This window comes from Lithobates pipiens, unplaced genomic scaffold (assembly GCF_037356315.1).
Source record: "Lithobates pipiens isolate NorthernLeopardFrog02 unplaced genomic scaffold, aLitPip1_a1.2 Scaffold_8, whole genome shotgun sequence".
NCBI lineage: Eukaryota > Metazoa > Chordata > Amphibia > Anura > Ranidae > Lithobates > Lithobates pipiens.
Window position 1 is genome coordinate 678,308,252 of NW_027507903.1, and position 19,876 is coordinate 678,328,127.

General features: G+C 48.3%; 1 protein-coding gene across 1 annotated transcript in view; it reads right to left on the minus strand.

Moving 5' to 3' along the window:
- Positions 1-19,876, minus strand: part of LOC143962034 (protein mono-ADP-ribosyltransferase PARP14-like) — a 109,683-nt gene that overhangs the window by 16,484 nt on the left and 73,323 nt on the right. Inside the window, exons 14-16 of the mRNA XM_077471376.1 lie at positions 18,598-19,848; positions 16,377-16,519; positions 3,162-3,336 (exon numbers count right to left, since the gene is read on the minus strand). Coding sequence (XP_077327502.1) covers positions 3,162-3,336; positions 16,377-16,519; positions 18,598-19,848 — 1,569 coding nt within the window. The remainder of the gene's footprint in view (positions 1-3,161; positions 3,337-16,376; positions 16,520-18,597; positions 19,849-19,876) is intronic.

A 19,876-nucleotide genomic window follows, 5' to 3' on the forward strand; every position in this document is an offset into this window, starting at 1 on the left:
ACTCCTGCAGATGCCTTTTTTATAGAACAACAGGAATTAAAGGGTAGATACAGGTGTATATTGGGCTGTGCTGGAGGCACACAACACCCAATAACTCCTGCAGATGCCTTTATTATAGAACAACAGGAATTAAAGGGGAGATACCGGTATATACTGTACTGTGCTGGAGGCACACAACACACACTAACTCCTGCAGATGACTTTATTATAGAACACCAGCAATAAAGGGTAGATACAGGTGAATATTGTGCTGTGCTGGAGGCACACAACACCCACTAACTCCTGCAGATGCATTTATTATAGAACAACAGGAATTAAAGGGGAGATACCAGTGTATACTGTGCTGTGCTGGAGGCACACAACACACACTAACTCCTGCAGATGCCTTTATTATAGAACCACAGGAATTAAAGGGTAGATACTGGTGTATACTGTGCTCTGCTGGAGGCACACAACACCAACTAACTCCTGCAGATGGCTCAATTAGAGAAGAGCAATATAGGTAGATACAGGTGTATACTGCGCTCAGGTCACACAGACATACACCCAAAAACTCCTGCAGATGGCTGATAGCTCAATTACAGAAGAGCAATAATGCAAAATAGGTAGATACAGGTGTATACTGCACTGAAGGTACACAGACAACACCCACTAACTCCTGCAGACGCCGAAACACTACACAAGGCCGCTGCGCTGGCAGCCTTATATAGTGTGGGTCGTGTACTATACAGCCTGAGCTATTATTGGCCACAGGGCTCTCCTCGCTGCCGGCGCTGTGATTGGCCAAGCATGCGGGGTCACAGTGCATGCTTGGCCAATCATGAGCCAGCAATGCACTGCGATGGGGCAGTGCATTGTGGGCCGTGAGCGACACACGAATTTGGCGCGAACGGCACACCGAGTTCTGGCTTCGCCGAACATGCGTTCCACTCGAACACCAAGCTCAACCCTACTGCTAATGATACCGCTCTCATTACTAAAATCTTGTATATAGTCCCTTATCATCCCCTCCAAGAGTTTACATACTATTGATGTTAGGCTAACTGGTCTGTAATTTCCAGGGATGTATTTTGGGCCCTTTTTAAATATTGGTGCTACATTGGCTTTTCTCCAATCAGCTGGTACCATTCCAGTCAGTAGACTGTCAGTAAAAATGAGGAACAATGGTCTGGCAATTACTTGACTGAGTTCCCTAAGTATCCGTGGGTGCAAGCCATCTGGTTCCGGTGATTTAATAATGTTAAGTTTCCCAAGTCTAATTTTAATCTGTCCTCTGTTAATCATGGAGGTTCTTCCTGTGATGTGTCATGAGGATAAACACTGCAGTTTTGGTTACTGAAGCCCCCCCCCCCCCCCCGATTCCCTTGTGAAGACTGAAGAGAAGAATAAATTCAATACCTTCGCCATCTCACCTTCCTTTATAACCAGATGTCCTTCCTCATTCTTTATGGGGTCAATACGGTCTGTCCTCCCTTTTTTACTGTTTCCTGAAGAGCACGCGCTATGTGTTTTTGAAATTTAATGTTACACCTGAACTACAGTTTGGTTTGGGTATAATTATTCCAAAGTTTGACCTCAGCATCAGTCTGACTGGACTATAGGGTGTTCGCCTGGCCATAGGGGGCGCTGTCTCTTCTGGCAGGCATGGAAACACAGTCTGGTTGGGTGCTTTAAGGTTACTTTCTCTCTGAGCCAGCCCAGTGGGAGTGTGCTTTCTGGAAGAGGGTACTTAAGATGTGGGTGTTACATGGTTTGGGGTTCCAGTCCAGAAGTATGTTCTGACTCCATGGTCCTGGTCCTCCTGACCAGCCCCCAGGAAGGCTATGGTCTGGGGTGCGGATCCACCCGACTTAATGTCTTGGGGCTGGCTAGCCCGAGGCAAGGAAACTAAGGAAAGGATTCGGAGGTGGTTTGGTGCCGTCTCAGGTTGTGGAGAGGCCAAGCAACTTCATAGTTATCCAGGGGAGGACTCTTCAGAATAAGGCCACGCAAGGGTTAGTTTATTAGCAAGAGCCTGGTAAAGCTGAAGGACCTAAGTGAATCCTATCTCCTGCGGTATCGCCAGACCGGCTGCAAGATACTGGTACCACACAAATGTTTTACAACAAAGTCTGTGGCAGAGACTTGTTGCTGATTTAAGCACCTTGTTGATTGCTAGGCCTTGTGAGAGACGGACTATCCATCTTGAGTGAACATCCAGTTGTGAATGGCTATTCTCTGGATTTATTCAAAGTAAGAAAGTTCTTTATTACTGTCTTTGACACTAAGAGTACCTGGACTTATCTCCTAACCCTCTGATCCTATACTGAGAGACTGTTGTTAACTACGTTTTTGCAAATAAAAATCCCTTTAAGCGGATCTGTCGTCAGTCTCTATAGTTCTTGGGCCATCTACCACGGGAAACCCCTAGACGCAAATCGAGGTGAAGAAGGTAACGGCAAGCCCATTAAAACCAGCCGCTCCTTTGGGGGTAAGTGCTACACATACATAAAGAATTTCTTGGGATTTTTTTTGCTCTCCTCTGCTATGTGTCTTTCATGTTCTATGTGTTGCCCATTGGAATACACTTGCTAATATCATTAGCTAAAAAGTTCTTAAAGCATTCCCACTTTTCTTCCGTGTTTTTTGTTTCTAGGATGTCTTCCCATCTAATGTCATGAAGTGTGGAGTGCAGTTTAGTAAAGTTAACTCGCTTGGAATTGAATGTAAATGTCCTACCATTATGTTTGCATCTCCTTTGATTTACAGTGAATGTAATTACTCTGTGATTGCTGTTTCCTAAGTTATCCTTTACTTCCACCCCCACTATCAGCTCTTGGTTGTTTGTGATTAGAAGGTCGAGCAAAACCTTTTTCTTGCTTGTGTTCACAAATATCTGACACAGATCTGGCCCTGCTTCAGTCTTCCACCTTGGGACTTACTACATAATTACAATGTGCAGTCTGATCACTGGGGGAGGGGAGAGGAAATGCTCCCTCCTGCCTGCAGATGCTCCTCTCAAGCCTGAACACGTGCCTGCTGTATAGTGTGACACGTCGGGGGTTCATTAATGTAGATGTATCCAAAATTCTCACAACCTTATGATGCACCTGAACTCCATCCAGAAGTATTGAAGGGAGTTTACGCATGATACATAGACATACTAATCTGAAATCTCTCACCGTTTCTCCCTGCATAGTTCCGGTTGAATCCATGATGGTTAATATGCTGGATGGAGTTGGAGTCAGTTCCATGGAAGAGCCTCATCTCGTTGTTAGTGGAGCCATTCTTGGTGTCCATTTGATGCTTCTTTATCTGGTAGTTCAGCCAGAGGTTCCTGTTCTGGACACGCAGAATCTGGGGGGGGGGGGGGGGGGGTGGTAGATCATACAAACCTACATAAATACAAGACGTCATCTCACCTGAACAGTAGTGAGCTCAACCCATTACGATATACATTATATCACACATTACCACTTGAGACCCGCGCTACATCTATTGACGTCATGGGGTTTCGCTGGTTATATCTAAATGATGCCTGAGTCCACAGACATCATTCAGATATTGCCGTTTTCAGCCGGCGATTCCCTACACCATAAGAACGATCATAGCGGCTGTTCCACCGCTTGATCGTTCTTACAGGCGGAGGGAGGGGACGCCCCCCCCCCCCTCCCGCCGCCCTCCGGTGCTTCTACCGACTCACCGTTTTCATTGGTGAGTCGGTCACAGGATCCGCCGGCCCCAGCAAGTGATCATAGAGATTTCCGGCAGACTAGATTGTCCCCTGAGTCTCTATGATCGTTCGGAGGCCGGGCACAATGTTTTGACATCACGCCCGGCCTTGGTATTCAAATTAACGGCGCCGATCTGGCTAGGAAGCCATGATCGTTTTTTTTATTTTATTTTTTTATTCTTCCCAGCCTAGAGGTGAGATATGGGGTCTTATTGATCCCATATCTCACTGTAAATAGGTCCGATCGTGCCATATTCCTATTACAAGGGATGTTTACATTCCTTGTAATAGGAATAAAAGTCATACATTTTTTTTTATTTTTTTTTTAAGTGTACAACTAAAAAAATAAAAATAAAATTAACAATAAAAAAAAAAAATTTTTTTAAAGTGCACCTGTCCCCGTGAGCTCGCACACAGAAGCGAACGCATACGTAAGTCCCGCCCACATATGAAAACGGTGTTCAAACCACACATGTGAGGTATCGCCGCGAACGTTAGAGCGAGAGCAATAATTCTAGCCCTAGACCTCCTCTGTAACCCAAAATATGTAACCAGTAAAAAAATTTAAAGCGTCGCCTATGGGGATTTTTAAATACCAAGTTTGGCGCCATTCCACGAGCGCGTGCAATTTTGAAGCGTGACATGTTGGGTATCTATTTACTCGGCGTATCCTCCTATTTCACATTATGCAAAAAAATTGGGCTAACTTTACTGTTTTTTTTTTTTAAGCATGAAACTGTTTTTTTTCTGGAAAAAAATGCGTTCGAAAAATTGCTGCGCAAATACCGTGCGAGATAAAAAGTTGCAATGATCGCCATTGTATTCTCTAGGGTCTTTGCTAAAAAAACATATATAATGTTTGGGGGTTCTATGTAATTTTCTAGCAAAAAAATTAGGAATTTTACATGTAGGAGAGAAATGTCAGAATTGGCCTGGGTGCGAAGTCGTTAAAGGGACGGTCCACCTAAGAATCATATTTTGGAGAAGCCTTTTGGTACCAGTTGTACTTTAGTTAGCTAAGTTCGATCCTGACTTTTTCTAAGTCTAAAATATGCCACCAGACTTCTCTGACATTCTTTTACAGCTCTGCTCCTGTCATCCTGACAGATTTTGGTATTCTTGCCCCACTTTGTGTGGTCCCACCTCATGGTGTTTTTCACGCCCACCTATTTGTGTTCCAGCTTCTCCTGTTGCATTCTCCATGATAGAAAATGCCCAGTAATCATAGTGGAAACCTGCGATAATAGGAAGAGCAGGTGTACTGACCTGGCAACTCAATGCACTGACCTGGAAAAGCAGCGCAAGGATGGTGGAACCCTTCATAATGGGCACAACAGGTGTATAGACCTGGGAACTCAACACAGGGATGGTAGAACCCCTCATATTGGGCACAACAGATGTACAGACCCAGAAATTCAGCACAGGGATGTTTGGAAATGCTCATAATGGGTACAGACCCGAGAACTCTGCACAGGGGTGGTGAGAACCCCTCATAATGGGCACAGCAGGTGTACATACCCAGGAACTCAGCACAGGGATGGTGGGCACCCCTCATAATGAGTACAGCAGGTGTACAGACCCAGGAACTCAGCACAGGGATGGTGGGAACTCATCATAATGGGCACAGCAGGTGTACAGACCGGGAACTCAGCACAGGGTTGGTGGGAACTCATCATAATGGGCACAGCAGGTGTACAGACCGGGAACTCAGCACCGGGATGGTGTTAACCCTTCATAATGGGCACAGCGGGTGTACGGACCGGGAACTCAGCACCGGGATGGTGTTAACCCTTCATAATGGGCACAGCAGGTGTACAGACCCGGGAACTCAGCACAGGGATGATCTTAACTAGTGATGGACGAACTTCCGACGGGACGTTTCGCGAACGCGAAACGCGAACGGACACAAACGTTCGCGAAAACGACCGTTCGCCGCGGGCTCCATTGACTTCAATGGGAGGCGAATTTCGCAAACCTTTAGGTCGAATTTGCGGCCACGGGGTAATTATTAGGGGGTAGCACGTAGTCCCACCACCTGGACAATAGCATAATACATGTATGAGGTGAATTTGGGATCGATAACTACAAGCATTTTTTTTTTATTTGGGAAATTGTTCTGACAATTCAGGACTATGGAGCTAATGAAGGCAATGGAGGAGAGGGAAGGTCAGGGACCAGGGTAGGCAAACAAGAGGGTGCAGGAGATACAGAGCACTGACAGCAGCACCGTAATACAGAGCACTGACATCAGCACCGTGACATACAGCGCTGACAGCAGCTCCGTGACATACAGCGCTGACAGCAGCTCCGTGACATACAGCGCTGACAGCAGCTCCGTGACATACAGCGCTGACAGCAGCTCCGTGACATACAGCGCTGACAGCAGCTCCGTGACATACAGCGCTGACAGCAGCACCGTGACATACAGCGCTGACAGCAGCTCCGTGACATACAGCGCTGACAGCAGCTCCGTGACATACAGCGCTGACAGCAGCTCCGTGACATACAGCACTGACAGCAGCTCCGTGACATACAGCGCTGACAGCAGCTCCGTGACATACAGCGCTGACAGCAGCACCGTGACATACAGCGCTGACAGCAGCTCCGTGACATACAGCGCTGACAGCAGCTCCGTGACATACAGCGCTGACAGCAGCTCCGTGACATACAGCGCTGACAGCAGCTCCGTGACATACAGCGCTGACAGCAGCTCCGTGACATACAGCGCTGACAGCAGCTCCGTGACATACAGCGCTGACAGCAGCTCCGTGACATACAGCGCTGACAGCAGCTCCGTGACATACAGCGCTGACAGCAGCTCCGTGACATACAGCGCTGACAGCAGCTCCGTGACATACAGCGCTGACAGCAGCACCGTAAGCAGCCCCAGGAGGAAGTCAGCACAGCACAGGGATGGTGTGATCCCCTCATAATAAGAACCCCCAGGAGGAAGTCAGCACAGCACAGGGATGGTGGGAGCCCCTCATAATAAGAACACCCAGGAGGAAGTCAGCACAGCACAGGGATGGTGGGAACCCCTCATAATAAGCAGCCCCAGTAGAAATATGACACCGCTCAACCTCTTCAAAGAGGAGGGTAGGGGCATATAGTACGGTGTGCTTTTTTGGGTCAGGGAAGTGAGCCAAATGAATTAAGAAGGTCTGTGTGCTTGATTCCAAAAATTGTTTATAGACATATACATGGTCTACTGATCACATGTGTTGAATTCCTCCGAGATCCATGCCTCATTCATTTTTAGAAATGTGAGGTAGTTAACACTGTGGTGAGCTAGGCGAGTACGCTTATCGGTCACAATCCCCCCTGCTGCGCTGAACGTCCTTTCGGACAGGACACTGGATGAGGGGCAAGCCAACAGTTCGATTGCAAATTGGGCAAGCTCTGGCCAGAGGTCAAGCCTGCCCACCCAGTAGTCTAGGGGTTCATCACTCCTCAGAGCGTCCACATCGGCCGTTAACCCAATGTAGTCGGACACCTGACGGTCTAGGCGTTCCCTGATGCTGGATCCGGATGACACCTGTCGATGGGTCGGCTGAAAGAATGACCTCATATCCGAAGTCACCAACACATCTTCAAACCGGCCTCTTCTTGCAGGCGCTGTTGGATTGGTACCCGCAAATCCTTCTCTGGGAGTGGGAATTGCTCCTCTGCCAGCGCACGCAAAAGCAGAATGCAGCATTTCTCGAAGCAAGGCCTGGAAGTGCTGCATTCTGACAGCCCTCTGCGACGGCGGTAACATTTCCGCCATTTTGTGTTTGTACCGGGGGTCTAAGTACGTTGCCACCCAGTACTGGTCCTTGACCCTCATGCTTTTTATACGGGGGTCCCTATTAAAACACTGGAGCATGAAGGCCCCCATTTGCACTAAAGTGGAAGCGGTGTGGTGGCCTGGCTCCTGCTCATCATCCAGGATAATGTCGTCCTCTTCATTCTCCTCTCCCCATCCTCGCACAACAGGGATCCCAGAAAGGTTTAAAGCATGCTCTTCTTGCTCCTGCTCATCCGCCCCGGCACCATCCTCCTCTGACTCCTCATCAGACTCCTGTTGTTGACTTGTCTCAGATAGAGTAGCCCCCCCTGGGAATTCATCCAGCATTGCGACTTCCTCATCTTCCCGCTCCTGCTCCTCCACAGCCTGATCAATGACACGACGCAATGCACGCTCCAGAAAGAAGGCATAAGGTACCATGTCACTGATGGCGCCATGGCTGCGACTGACCAGTTTGGTGATCTCCTCAAATGGCCGCAGAAGTCTGCATGTGTCGCGCATGAGCAGCCACTGGCGCGGTGAAAAAAAACCCAGCTCCCCAGAACCGTTTCTTTCGCAGAGTTCATACAGGTAGACGTTAACTGCACGTTTCTGCTGGAGCAGCCTATCAAGCATATAGAAGGTTGAGTTCCATCGCGTCGGGCAATCGCAAATAAGACGTCTGACCGGCAGATGGTGTCGCCGCTGAATGTCAGCAAGGCGAGCCATGGCCGTGTAAGATCTTCTGAAATGGGCCGAGATTTTCCTTGCCTGCCGCAAGATGTCCTGGACCCCAGGGTATTTGACAAGGAATCGCTGCACGACCAAGTTTAAGACGTGTGCCATGCACGGCACGTGCGTGATTTTGCCCTGTTTCAATGCGCTAAGCAGATTGGCACCGTTGTCACACACCACTTTACCAACTGTCAAATTGAGCGGTGTTAGCCACTCATCTGCCTGTGAACGCAAAGCTGAAAGGAGTGCCGGGCCAGTGTGGCTCTTTGCTTCCAGGCACAACAGACGCAGCACGGCATGGCAACGTCTCACCTGGCATGTGGAATAGGTTCTGGGGAGCTTGGGCGGTGCAGTGGAAGAGACGCTAGCAGCGGAAAAGGAGGAGGCAGCTGAGGAGGAGAGGGAGGAGGATGGAGTAGGAGGAGGAGAAGAAGAGTCAGGCCTGCATGCAATCCGTGGCGGTAAAACCAAATCTACACGGGTGCCACGGGTTACATGCTTGACGGCCGTCAGAAGGTTCACCCAGTGGGCAGTAAAACTGATATACCTTCCCTGCCCGTGTTTGCTAGACCACGTGTCTGTGGTCAGATGTATCTTGGCACCGACACTGTGTGCCAGAGATACATTCACTTGCCGCTGAACATGGCCATATAGCTCTGGGATGCCCTTCTCTGAGAAATACTTCCTTCCTGGGACCTTCCATTGTGGTGTTCCAATGGCCACAAATTTGCGAAAGGCCTCCGAGTCCACCAGTTTATATGGCAGTAGTTGGCGGGCTATGAGTTCTGACAAGCCAGCCGCCAACCGTTGGGCAAGAGGGTTATCCGGCGTCATCATTTTTTTACGCTCAAACATTAGGCCCACGGAAGCCTGCCTTTTTGCAGAAAAATGTGAGCTTGGCGTGATGGAAGGTGGAGTGGAGGACAATTGTGAGGAGAGAGGAGAAGGAGAAGTAGAAGACGAGGCTGGACGGTGAGAGCCTGCAGTGTGGCTTTGTGTGTTCCGTTGCTCCCACTGGGCTCGGTGATGGCTGCTCATGTGCCTTCTTAAGGCGGTCGTCCCTAGGTGAGTATTGGGCTTACCGCGACTAACGCGTTGACTGCAAAGATTGCAGATGGCAACGCTATTGTCAGCAGCGGACACGTTAAAAAAAGCCCACACTGCGGAGCCATGTGCCGGTGTCCTGGGAGCGCCAGATGTGACCGTACATGGTCGATGACTCGCTCCTGATACATTTGCAGTCTGCTTTGTCCCTGCTGTGCAATGTAAGTCATTGCTGCTTCTCCTCCCTATCTGCTGGTCCATATCTCCCTCTGAACTCCCCTCCTCTTCCTCTCTTGTGGGCACCCACGTGACATCACTAGACACGTCATCATCAACGTCACCTTCCCCACCGCTATAAGTAGAGTAGGCAGCAACACCGGGGACCAACCTCCTCCTTGGGCTGATCTGGGTACTGGCGTCAGACTGCTGAGTAGCGCTTGTTGCTACCTCCTCTTCCTGATCCAATACCAAGAGTGGCTGCGCATCAGAAATGTCCTCTTGATATGGATCGGAAAATAATTCCAGTGACTCAAGCGGAAGGTATGTGGTGGTGGTGGTGGTGGTCGTGTTGTTGGTGGTAGTGTCTTTGGGGGTGCACATAGCAGAGAGTGAAGAAGAGGGTGCAGATCGAGAGGATGAGGAGGGTGCAGAAGAGTAAGGCTGAGCGAGCCACTCAACCAAGTCTGGTGCATCCTTTAAAGTAATTGAACGCACCTTCTGCAACTTCCCACTTTGGCTCAAGCCTGTTGCTCCTGCCCTACCCCTACCACCCCTGCGGAAGGGCCTGCCTCTTCCTCTGCATGTCATTTTTTAAATGACCCTGTGACAAAACTCTTAGTCCCTATACCGCTGAAGGACTGCTGCAGTATAGGTGAGCGGTCAGCAGTGGTGCACGTCAACCCTATCTATTGTGGACCTATAGCGGTCCTTACAGAACAGCAGACTGTACCGCACTCAAGCCTATGTACCGTAGCACCCTATACCAAGTTACCAGTCCTTATAAGAACTTTTGTGGACCAAGCAGGTTGTGTATTAGTGTTTAGCAGACTGTACGTCAGTCCCTATACCGCTGAAGGACTGCTGCAGTATAGGGCAGCGGTCAGCAGTGGTGCACGTCAACCCTATCTATTGTGGACCGATAGCGGTCCTTACAGAACAGCAGACTGTACCGCACTCAAGCCTATGTACCGTAGCACCCTATACCAAGTTACCAGTCCTTATAAGAACTTTTGTGGACCAAGCAGGTTGTGTATTAGTGTTTAGCAGACTGTACGTCAGTCCCTATACCGCTGAAGGACTGCTGCAGTATAGGGCAGCGGTCAGCAGTGGTGCACGTCAACCCTATCTATTGTGGACCGATAGCGGTCCTTACAGAACAGCAGACTGTACCGCACTCAAGCCTATGTACCGTAGCACCCTATACCAAGTTACCAGTCCTTATAAGAACTTTTGTGGAACAAGCAGGTTGTGTGTTAGTGATTAGCAGACTGTACGTCAGTCCCTATACCGCTGAAGGACTGCTGCAGTATAGGTGAGCGGTCAGCAGTGGTGCACGTCAACCCTATCTATTGTGGACCGATAGCGGTCCTTACAGAACAGCAGACTGTACCGCACTCAAGCCTATGTACCGTAGCACCCTATACCAAGTTACCAGTCCTTATAAGAACTTTTGTGGACCAAGCAGGTTGTGTATTAGTGTTTAGCAGACTGTACGTCAGTCCCTATACCGCTGAAGGACTGCTGCAGTATAGGGCAGCGGTCAGCAGTGGTGCACGTCAACCCTATCTATTGTGGACCGATAGCGGTCCTTACAGAACAGCAGACTGTACCGCACTCAAGCCTATGTACCGTAGCACCCTATACCAAGTTACCAGTCCTTATAAGAACTTTTGTGGACCAAGCAGGTTGTGTATTAGTGTTTAGCAGACTGTACGTCAGTCCCTATACCGCTGAAGGACTGCTGCAGTATAGGGCAGCGGTCAGCAGTGGTGCACGTCAACCCTATCTATTGTGGACCGATAGCGGTCCTTACAGAACAGCAGACTGTACCGCACTCAAGCCTATGTACCGTAGCACCCTATACCAAGTTACCAGTCCTTATAAGAACTTTTGTGGAACAAGCAGGTTGTGTGTTAGTGATTAGCAGACTGTACGTCAGTCCCTATACCAATGAAGGACTGCTGCAGTATAGGGCAGCGGTCAGCAGTAGTGCACGGCAACCCTATGTATTGTGGACCGATAGCGGTCCTTACAGAACAGCAGACTGTAACGCACTCAGGCCTATGTACCGTAGCACCCTATACCAAGTTACCAGTCCTTATAAGAACTTTTGTGGACCAAGCAGGTTGTGTGTTAGTGATTAGCAGACTGTACGTCAGTCCCTATACCAATGAAGGACTGCTGCAGTATAGGGCAGCGGTCAGCAGTAGTGCACGGCAACCCTATGTATTGTGGACCGATAGCGGTCCTTACAGAACAGCAGACTGTAACGCACTCAGGCCTATGTACCGTAGCACCCTATACCAAGTTACCAGTCCTTATAAGAACTTTTGTGGACCAAGCAGGTTGTGTGTTAGTGATTAGCAGACTGTACGTCAGTCCCTATACCAATGAAGGACTGCTGCAGTATAGGGCAGCGGTCAGCAGTAGTGCACGGCAACCCTATGTATTGTGGACCGATAGCGGTCCTTACAGAACAGCAGACTGTACTGCACTCAGGCCTATGTACCGTAGCACCCTATACCAAGTTACCAGTCCTTATAAAAACTTTTGTGGACCAAGCAGGTTGTGTGTTAGTGTTTAGCAGACTGTGCGTCAGTCCCTATACCGCTGAAGGACTGCTGCAGTATAGGGCAGCGGTCAGCAGTAGTGCACGGCAACCCTATGTATTGTGGACCGATAGCGGTCCTTACAGAACAGCAGACTGTAACGCACTCAGGCCTATGTACCGTAGCACCCTATACCAAGTTACCAGTCCTTATAAGAACTTTTGTGGACCAAGCAGGTTGTGTGTTAGTGATTAGCAGACTGTACGTCAGTCCCTATACCAATGAAGGACTGCTGCAGTATAGGGCAGCGGTCAGCAGTAGTGCACGGCAACCCTATGTATTGTGGACCGATAGCGGTCCTTACAGAACAGCAGACTGTAACGCACTCAGGCCTATGTACCGTAGCACCCTATACCAAGTTACCAGTCCTTATAAAAACTTTTGTGGACCAAGCAGGTTGTGTGTTAGTGTTTAGCAGACTGTGCGTCAGTCCCTATACCGCTGAAGGACTGCTGCAGTATAGGGCAGCGGTCAGCAGTAGTGCACGGCAACCCTATGTATTGTGGACCGATAGCGGTCCTTACAGAACAGCAGACTGTAACGCACTCAGGCCTATGTACCGTAGCACCCTATACCAAGTTACCAGTCCTTATAAGAACTTTTGTGGACCAAGCAGGTTGTGTGTTAGTGATTAGCAGACTGTACGTCAGTCCCTATACCAATGAAGGACTGCTGCAGTATAGGGCAGCGGTCAGCAGTAGTGCACGGCAACCCTATGTATTGTGGACCGATAGCGGTCCTTACAGAACAGCAGACTGTAACGCACTCAGGCCTATGTACCGTAGCACCCTATACCAAGTTACCAGTCCTTATAAGAACTTTTGTGGACCAAGCAGGTTGTGTGTTAGTGATTAGCAGACTGTACGTCAGTCCCTATACCAATGAAGGACTGCTGCAGTATAGGGCAGCGGTCAGCAGTAGTGCACGGCAACCCTATGTATTGTGGACCGATAGCGGTCCTTACAGAACAGCAGACTGTAACGCACTCAGGCCTATGTACCGTAGCACCCTATACCAAGTTACCAGTCCTTATAAGAACTTTTGTGGACCAAGCAGGTTGTGTGTTAGTGATTAGCAGACTGTACGTCAGTCCCTATACCAATGAAGGACTGCTGCAGTATAGGGCAGCGGTCAGCAGTAGTGCACGGCAACCCTATGTATTGTGGACCGATAGCGGTCCTTACAGAACAGCAGACTGTACTGCACTCAGGCCTATGTACCGTAGCACCCTATACCAAGTTACCAGTCCTTATAAAAACTTTTGTGGACCAAGCAGGTTGTGTGTTAGTGTTTAGCAGACTGTGCGTCAGTCCCTATACCGCTGAAGGACTGCTGCAGTATAGGGCAGCGGTCAGCAGTAGTGCACGGCAACCCTATGTATTGTGGACCGATAGCGGTCCTTACAGAACAGCAGACTGTAACGCACTCAGGCCTATGTACCGTAGCACCCTATACCAAGTTACCAGTCCTTATAAGAACTTTTGTGGACCAAGCAGGTTGTGTGTTAGTGATTAGCAGACTGTACGTCAGTCCCTATACCAATGAAGGACTGCTGCAGTATAGGGCAGCGGTCAGCAGTAGTGCACGGCAACCCTATGTATTGTGGACCGATAGCGGTCCTTACAGAACAGCAGACTGTACTGCACTCAGGCCTATGTACCGTAGCACCCTATACCAAGTTACCAGTCCTTATAAGAACTTTTGTGGACCAAGCAGGTTGTGTGTTAGTGATTAGCAGACTGTACGTCAGTCCCTATACCAATGAAGGACTGCTGCAGTATAGGGCAGCGGTCAGCAGTAGTGCACGGCAACCCTATGTATTGTGGACCGATAGCGGTCCTTACAGAACAGCAGACTGTACTGCACTCAGGCCTATGTACCGTAGCACCCTATACCAAGTTACCAGTCCTTATAAGAACTTTTGTGGACCAAGCAGGTTGTGTATTAGTGTTTAGCAGACTGTGCGTCAGTCCCTATACCGCTGAAGGACTGCTGCAGTATAGGGCAGCGGTCAGCAGTAGTGCACGGCAACCCTATGTATTGTGGACCGATAGCGGTCCTTACAGAACAGCAGACTGTACCGCACCCAAGCCTATGTACCGTAGCACCCTAGACAGACCAAGTTACCAGTCCTGATAAAGAGCTTTGTGGAACAAGTGAGTTGTGAATGATTAGCAGACTGCAGCAGAAGGGCAGCAGTCAAGTATAATATTCTTTCTATATTTGGAAGAAAGAATATTATACGTGTACAAGCCTATTACCGTACCACTGATACCAGTCCTGAAAAGAACCTTTGTGGAACTAATAGTAACAGCAAGTCTTTAAAATTATCCTCACTGCCTGACACACTGCTTCCTGCCTGTCCCTATACAAATTGGCAAAAAAGAGTAGGCTGGAACGATTAGCTGGAACAGCTCTTTTGTGGACCTGATAGTAACAGCTAATGATGATGATGATGATGATGATGAAGAAAGACTAATCTGGCTGAGCTGTCCCTAAAATAGCAGCATACAGCGCTCTGTCCCTTTATCTAAACTGACAAAAGAAACTCAGGCTGCTGACCTAACACCTATACCAGTCCTGAAAAGAACTTTTGTGTACCAAATAGCTAGCGTTTTCTCTGTCCCTACTCCACACAGGATCCTTTCCCTACAGTGACAGAAGAAAGAATGTAAAATGGCCACCGGATCGGGTGTATTTATAGGTTAGGGGGAATGTCCAAGTGTCCATGAGCTGTCATGTCTCAATTGGTTGTCCTGTAACACATGATAAACGTGTCACGAAAGGTTAAAGTTCTTGTATACATTAAACACGTAAGTCCGCCGGGGCGAACGACGGAAAAAGGCGTTCGAACCCGCGGACGGCGAAAGTCGGAAATTCGCCGCGAAACGACCGCCGGGCGAACCGTTCGGCCATCACTAATCTTAACCATTCATAATGGGCACAGCAGGTGTGCAGACATGGAAACTCAGTAGACTTGTCCTCAACACCATCCCTTACACCTGTCCTTACACAATTATGTACTCTTGTCTTTAACACAGCCATCACCATTCCTCATATTTGTTATCAGCACCATACCTTACACTACCTCCAGATACCATTCCTTACACTCATTGGCGTAACTATAGGGGGTGCAGCAGTCGCGACCGCAACCGGGCCCTGTGATGCAGGGGGCCCCATGCAGCCCCCTTCTACATATGGCCGGCAGCAGCATAGGCAGCTAGGGGTACCAGTGCACCATGCACACAGGTGGCTGGAGGTGGAGGGTGACTAGCAGAGCTCCATGCTCGACTATCGCACTGGCTGCTCTTTAGTTATAAATTCCCCGCATGACCTGTGTCCTCGGCCGCCTCCTCAGAGTACCCCTCTCCTGCTCCATGCATTGCCGCTCAGTCCGATGTCTGTTCTCCCCAGTCCCACCGCCCCCCCCCCCCCCCCCCCCCCGAGTCCGGCCCACACTGCACTGCATACTTCTCCTGGGTAAACAAACTGTAAGCACACAGATGCAGTGCAGCCCTATGAGAGACGGCTCCCTGGAGGACACTGCAGGCTTGTCTGCCAGCCCCCTTCCTCCCCCGTCATACACAGATGATGGAAGGTCTTTCTGGGAGATATGCTGATCGCCCGTCCAGCACACTGGATGGAGCCCAGGCCAACATGGATGAGTGTGCGGCCTACAGCTTGGTCATGGTGAGTGAGAGGACCCCATCCCCCACACACCATTACATACCCCCTCCATCTCCCCCTGGGGACAGGGACACCTTCTCACGTGGGGACAGGGACCCCCACCTCCCCTGGGGACAGGGATCCCTTCTCACCTGGGGGCAGTAACTTCATATGCCCTGGAGAAAAGGACCTCATTTCTTCTGAGGACAGGGACCCCATCCTGCCTAGGGACAGTCCCCCAATGGGGCACCTAAAAATTAAAAAAAACTTAAAAAAAAAAACTACTGATACCAGTGGTGGAACTACAGGGCTCACAAAGGTCATACCTGTGACCACGCCCTGGAGTTCCACCACCGGACTCGGAGGGAAGGGCCCTGGCTGGGGTTCAGGGGGGCCCTTCATGGTTTCTTGCATCGGGGCCCTGAAGGTTCTAGTTACGCCACTGCTTACACTTGTCCTCAACACTATTCAAGCCTCAAAATAATGTGTTGGTCATTCTCTGGGATGTCCAGATCTGAATTAAAGACCAAACTAGCATCCTCTTCACCTATAATCACCTGACATTCCTAGATATCATCGGGAAATATGACTGATATAGCAGATAGGCATTTATTGGAAAAGTTACCTTCAGAATTTTGCTATTGCAGCTTTTCTGAAACTCCTGTTCAACCTCTGAGTATTCAGAACTTCCACATGGGATATCCACTTCTATCACATGAGTATTATCCATTGGTTTCCAGCACAGTGGTACCCGGAGATAATCCTCTTCTGAAAAATAAAAATTTTATTAGGAACCTCCAGGAAAATCCCAGAGAATTGGACGTCATTGCCCAATCTAAAATGAAGTATCTACATTGTAGATATTATTGGTGGCACCAAATATGAAAAAAATGAATGAAACTCCATTCCATTCTCAGGTCTTTGCGCTATTTGGGATCTACAGGGAACAACATATGTTCACAGTAAACTGGAATGACAGATTTTACCCAATCTCATCTTTTTTTACATTTTTTAGTCCCACCTAACAACTACAGTGGTGTGAAAAAGTGTTTGCCCCCTTCCTCATTTCCTGTTCCTTTGCATGTTTGTCACACTTAAGTGTTTCAGAACATCAAACCAATTTAAACAATAGTCAAGGACAACACAAGTAAACACAAAATGCAATTTGTAAATGAAGGTGTTTATTATTAAAGGTGAAAAAAAATCCAAACCATCATGGCCCTGTGTGAAAAAGTGATTGCCCCCCTTGTTAAAACATACTATAACTGTGGTTGTCCACACCTGAGTTCAATTTCTCTAGCCACACCCAGGCCTGATTATTGCCACACCTGTTCACAATCAAGGCATCACTTAAATAGGAGCTGCTTGACACAGTAAGGTCCACCAGAAGATCCTTAAAAGCTACACATCATGCCGAGACCCAAAGAAATTCAGGAACAATTGAGAAAGAAAGTAATTGAGATCTATCAGTCTGGAAAGGGTTATAAAGCCATTTCCAAAGCTTTGGGAATCCAGCCAACCATAGTGAGAGCCATTATCCACAAATGGCGAAGACATGGAACAGTGGTGAACCTTCCCAGGAGTGGCCGGCCGCCCAAAATTACCCCAAGAGCGCAGCGACGACTCATCCAAGAGGTCACAAAAGACCCCACAACAACGTCCAAGGAACTGCAGGCCTCACTTGCCTCAGTTAAGGTCAGCGTTCATGCCTCCACCATCAGGAAAAGACTGGGCAAAAATGGCCTGCATGGCAGAGTTCCAAGGAGAAAACCACTGCTGAGCAAAAAGAACATCAAAGCTCGTCTCAATTTCTCCACAACACATCTTGATGATCCCCAAGACTTTTGGGACAACATTCTGTGGACCGATGAGACAAAAGTGGAACTCTTTGGAAGGTGTGTGTCCAAGTATATCTGGCGTAGAAGGAACACTGCATTTCAGAAAAAGAACATTATACCAACAGTAAAATATGGTGGTGGTAGTGTGATGGTCTGGGGCTGTTTTGCTGCTTCAGGACCTGGAAGACTTGCCGTGATAAAAGGAACTATGAATTCTGCTGTCTACCAAGAGATCCTGAAGGATGTCCGACCATCTGTTCGTGTACTCAAGCTGAAACGAACTTGGGTTCTGCAGCAGGACAATAATCCTAAACACACCAGCAAGTCCACCACCGAATGGCTGAAGAAAAACAAAATGAAGACTTTGGAGTGGCCTAGCCAAAGTCCTGACCTGAATCCTATTGAGATGTTGTGGTATGGCCTTAAAAAGGCCGTTCATGCTCGAAAACCCTCTAACGTAACTGAATTAGGACAATTCTGCAAAGATGAGTGGGCCAAAATTCCTCCAGGACGCTGTAAAAGCCTCATTGCACGTTATCGCAAACGCTTGGTTGCAGTTGTTGCTGCTAAGGGTGGCCCAACCAGTTATTAGGTTTAGGGGGCAATCACTTTTTCACACAGGGCCATGATGGTTTGGATTTTTTTTCACCTTTAATAATAAACACCTTCATTTACAAATTGCATTTTGTGTTTACTTGTGTTGTCCTTGACTATTGTTTAAATTGGTTTGATGTTCCGAAACACTTAAGTGTGACAAACATGCAAAGGAACAGAAAATGAGGAAGGGGGCAAACACTTTTTCACACCACTGTATTTGTCTTCGCTTTTACCCTTAAAATTTAAAATTGGTAAAGTAGTTGTAAACCCTCATATTTTCCCTACTGGCCTCAGGTAATACACAGAGATGGATTTAGACAAGCACACACAATACCTGAGGTTTACAACCACTTTAGGGACTTAGAGGATTACAGGGAATTGTTACAATACAGCAAGAATGTTTAATATTACCATTTTTGACGACACGTTGGATTTGGATTTGGTTTCCTTGCCCATCTATGGCAGTTTCCTTATGTAAGCTGACTGTGATTGGGTTTCCTTGGTTCTGGATGGTGATTTGGCTTTTGTTTCCATTTTTTGCCTCCTCCAGCTCCAGGTTTGTTATCTTATTGAAGGGAACCATATTGTCCTTAAATTCGTATCTCCATTCTACCACCTTACTTAGGAGCTCAGCTGCCCGCTCTCTCAATTCTCTTTCTTTCTCAGCTGCCTCCTCTTTGATTTCTCTTTCTTTCTCAGCTGCCCGCTCTCTGATTTCTTTTTCTTTCTCAGCTGCCCGCTCTCTGATCTCTTTTTCTTTCTCAGCTGCCCGCTCTCTGAATTCTCTTTCTTTCTCTGCTGCCCGCTCTCTTTCTTCCTCAGCTGCCCGCTCTCTGATCTCTTTTTCTTTCTCAGCTGCCCGCTCTCTGAATTCTCTTTCTTTCTCAGCTGCCCGCTCTCTTTCTTCCTCAGCTGCCCTCTCTCTGATCTCTTTTTCTTTCTCAGCTGCCCGCTCTCTGAATTCTCTTTCTTTCTCAGCTGCCCGCTCTCTTTCTTCCTCAGCTGCCCGCTCTCTGATCTCTTTTTCTTTCTCAGCTGCCCGCTCTCTGAATTCTCTTTCTTTCTCAGCTGCCCGCTCTCTGAATTCTCTTTCTTTCTCAGCTGCCCGCTCTCTTTCTTCCTCAGCTGCCCGCTTTCTGATCTCTTTTTCTTTCTCAGCTGCCCGCTCTCTGATCTCTTTTTCTTTCTCAGCTGCCCGCTCTCTGATCACTTTTTCTTTCTCAGCTGCCCGCTCTCTGAATTCTCTTTCTTTCTCAGCTGCCCGCTCTCTGTTTTTATTTTCTTTGATGCGGTTAAGAATAACTTTAATTTCCTCGGACACAGACATGACATCTTGGGTGAGGCCCACAACCCGGATGGAGGGGTCAGGTGGTTTGTAAGCGACTGAGACCTGGAACGTTTTCTGGAGGTCGCATATTTTCCGCATCTCAGCTTCTTCTATTTCAACGACACATTCTTCAGTGATAACCTTCTCTGTCTGCGCAGATTTTATATACTCTTGCAGCCATGTCTTGCTTTTGTTCAGATTCTCCTTTTCATCGGCGCACAGGCTGAACATCACAGGCTCAACGCCATTTACCATATGAAAGGAGCTCAACTTCGGAACTGGCTTCTCTACTTCTTGTTCCACTGGCTTCTCTACTTCCATTTCACTTTCTACAACTAGAAGGGGAGGAATCTTCAAGTCACT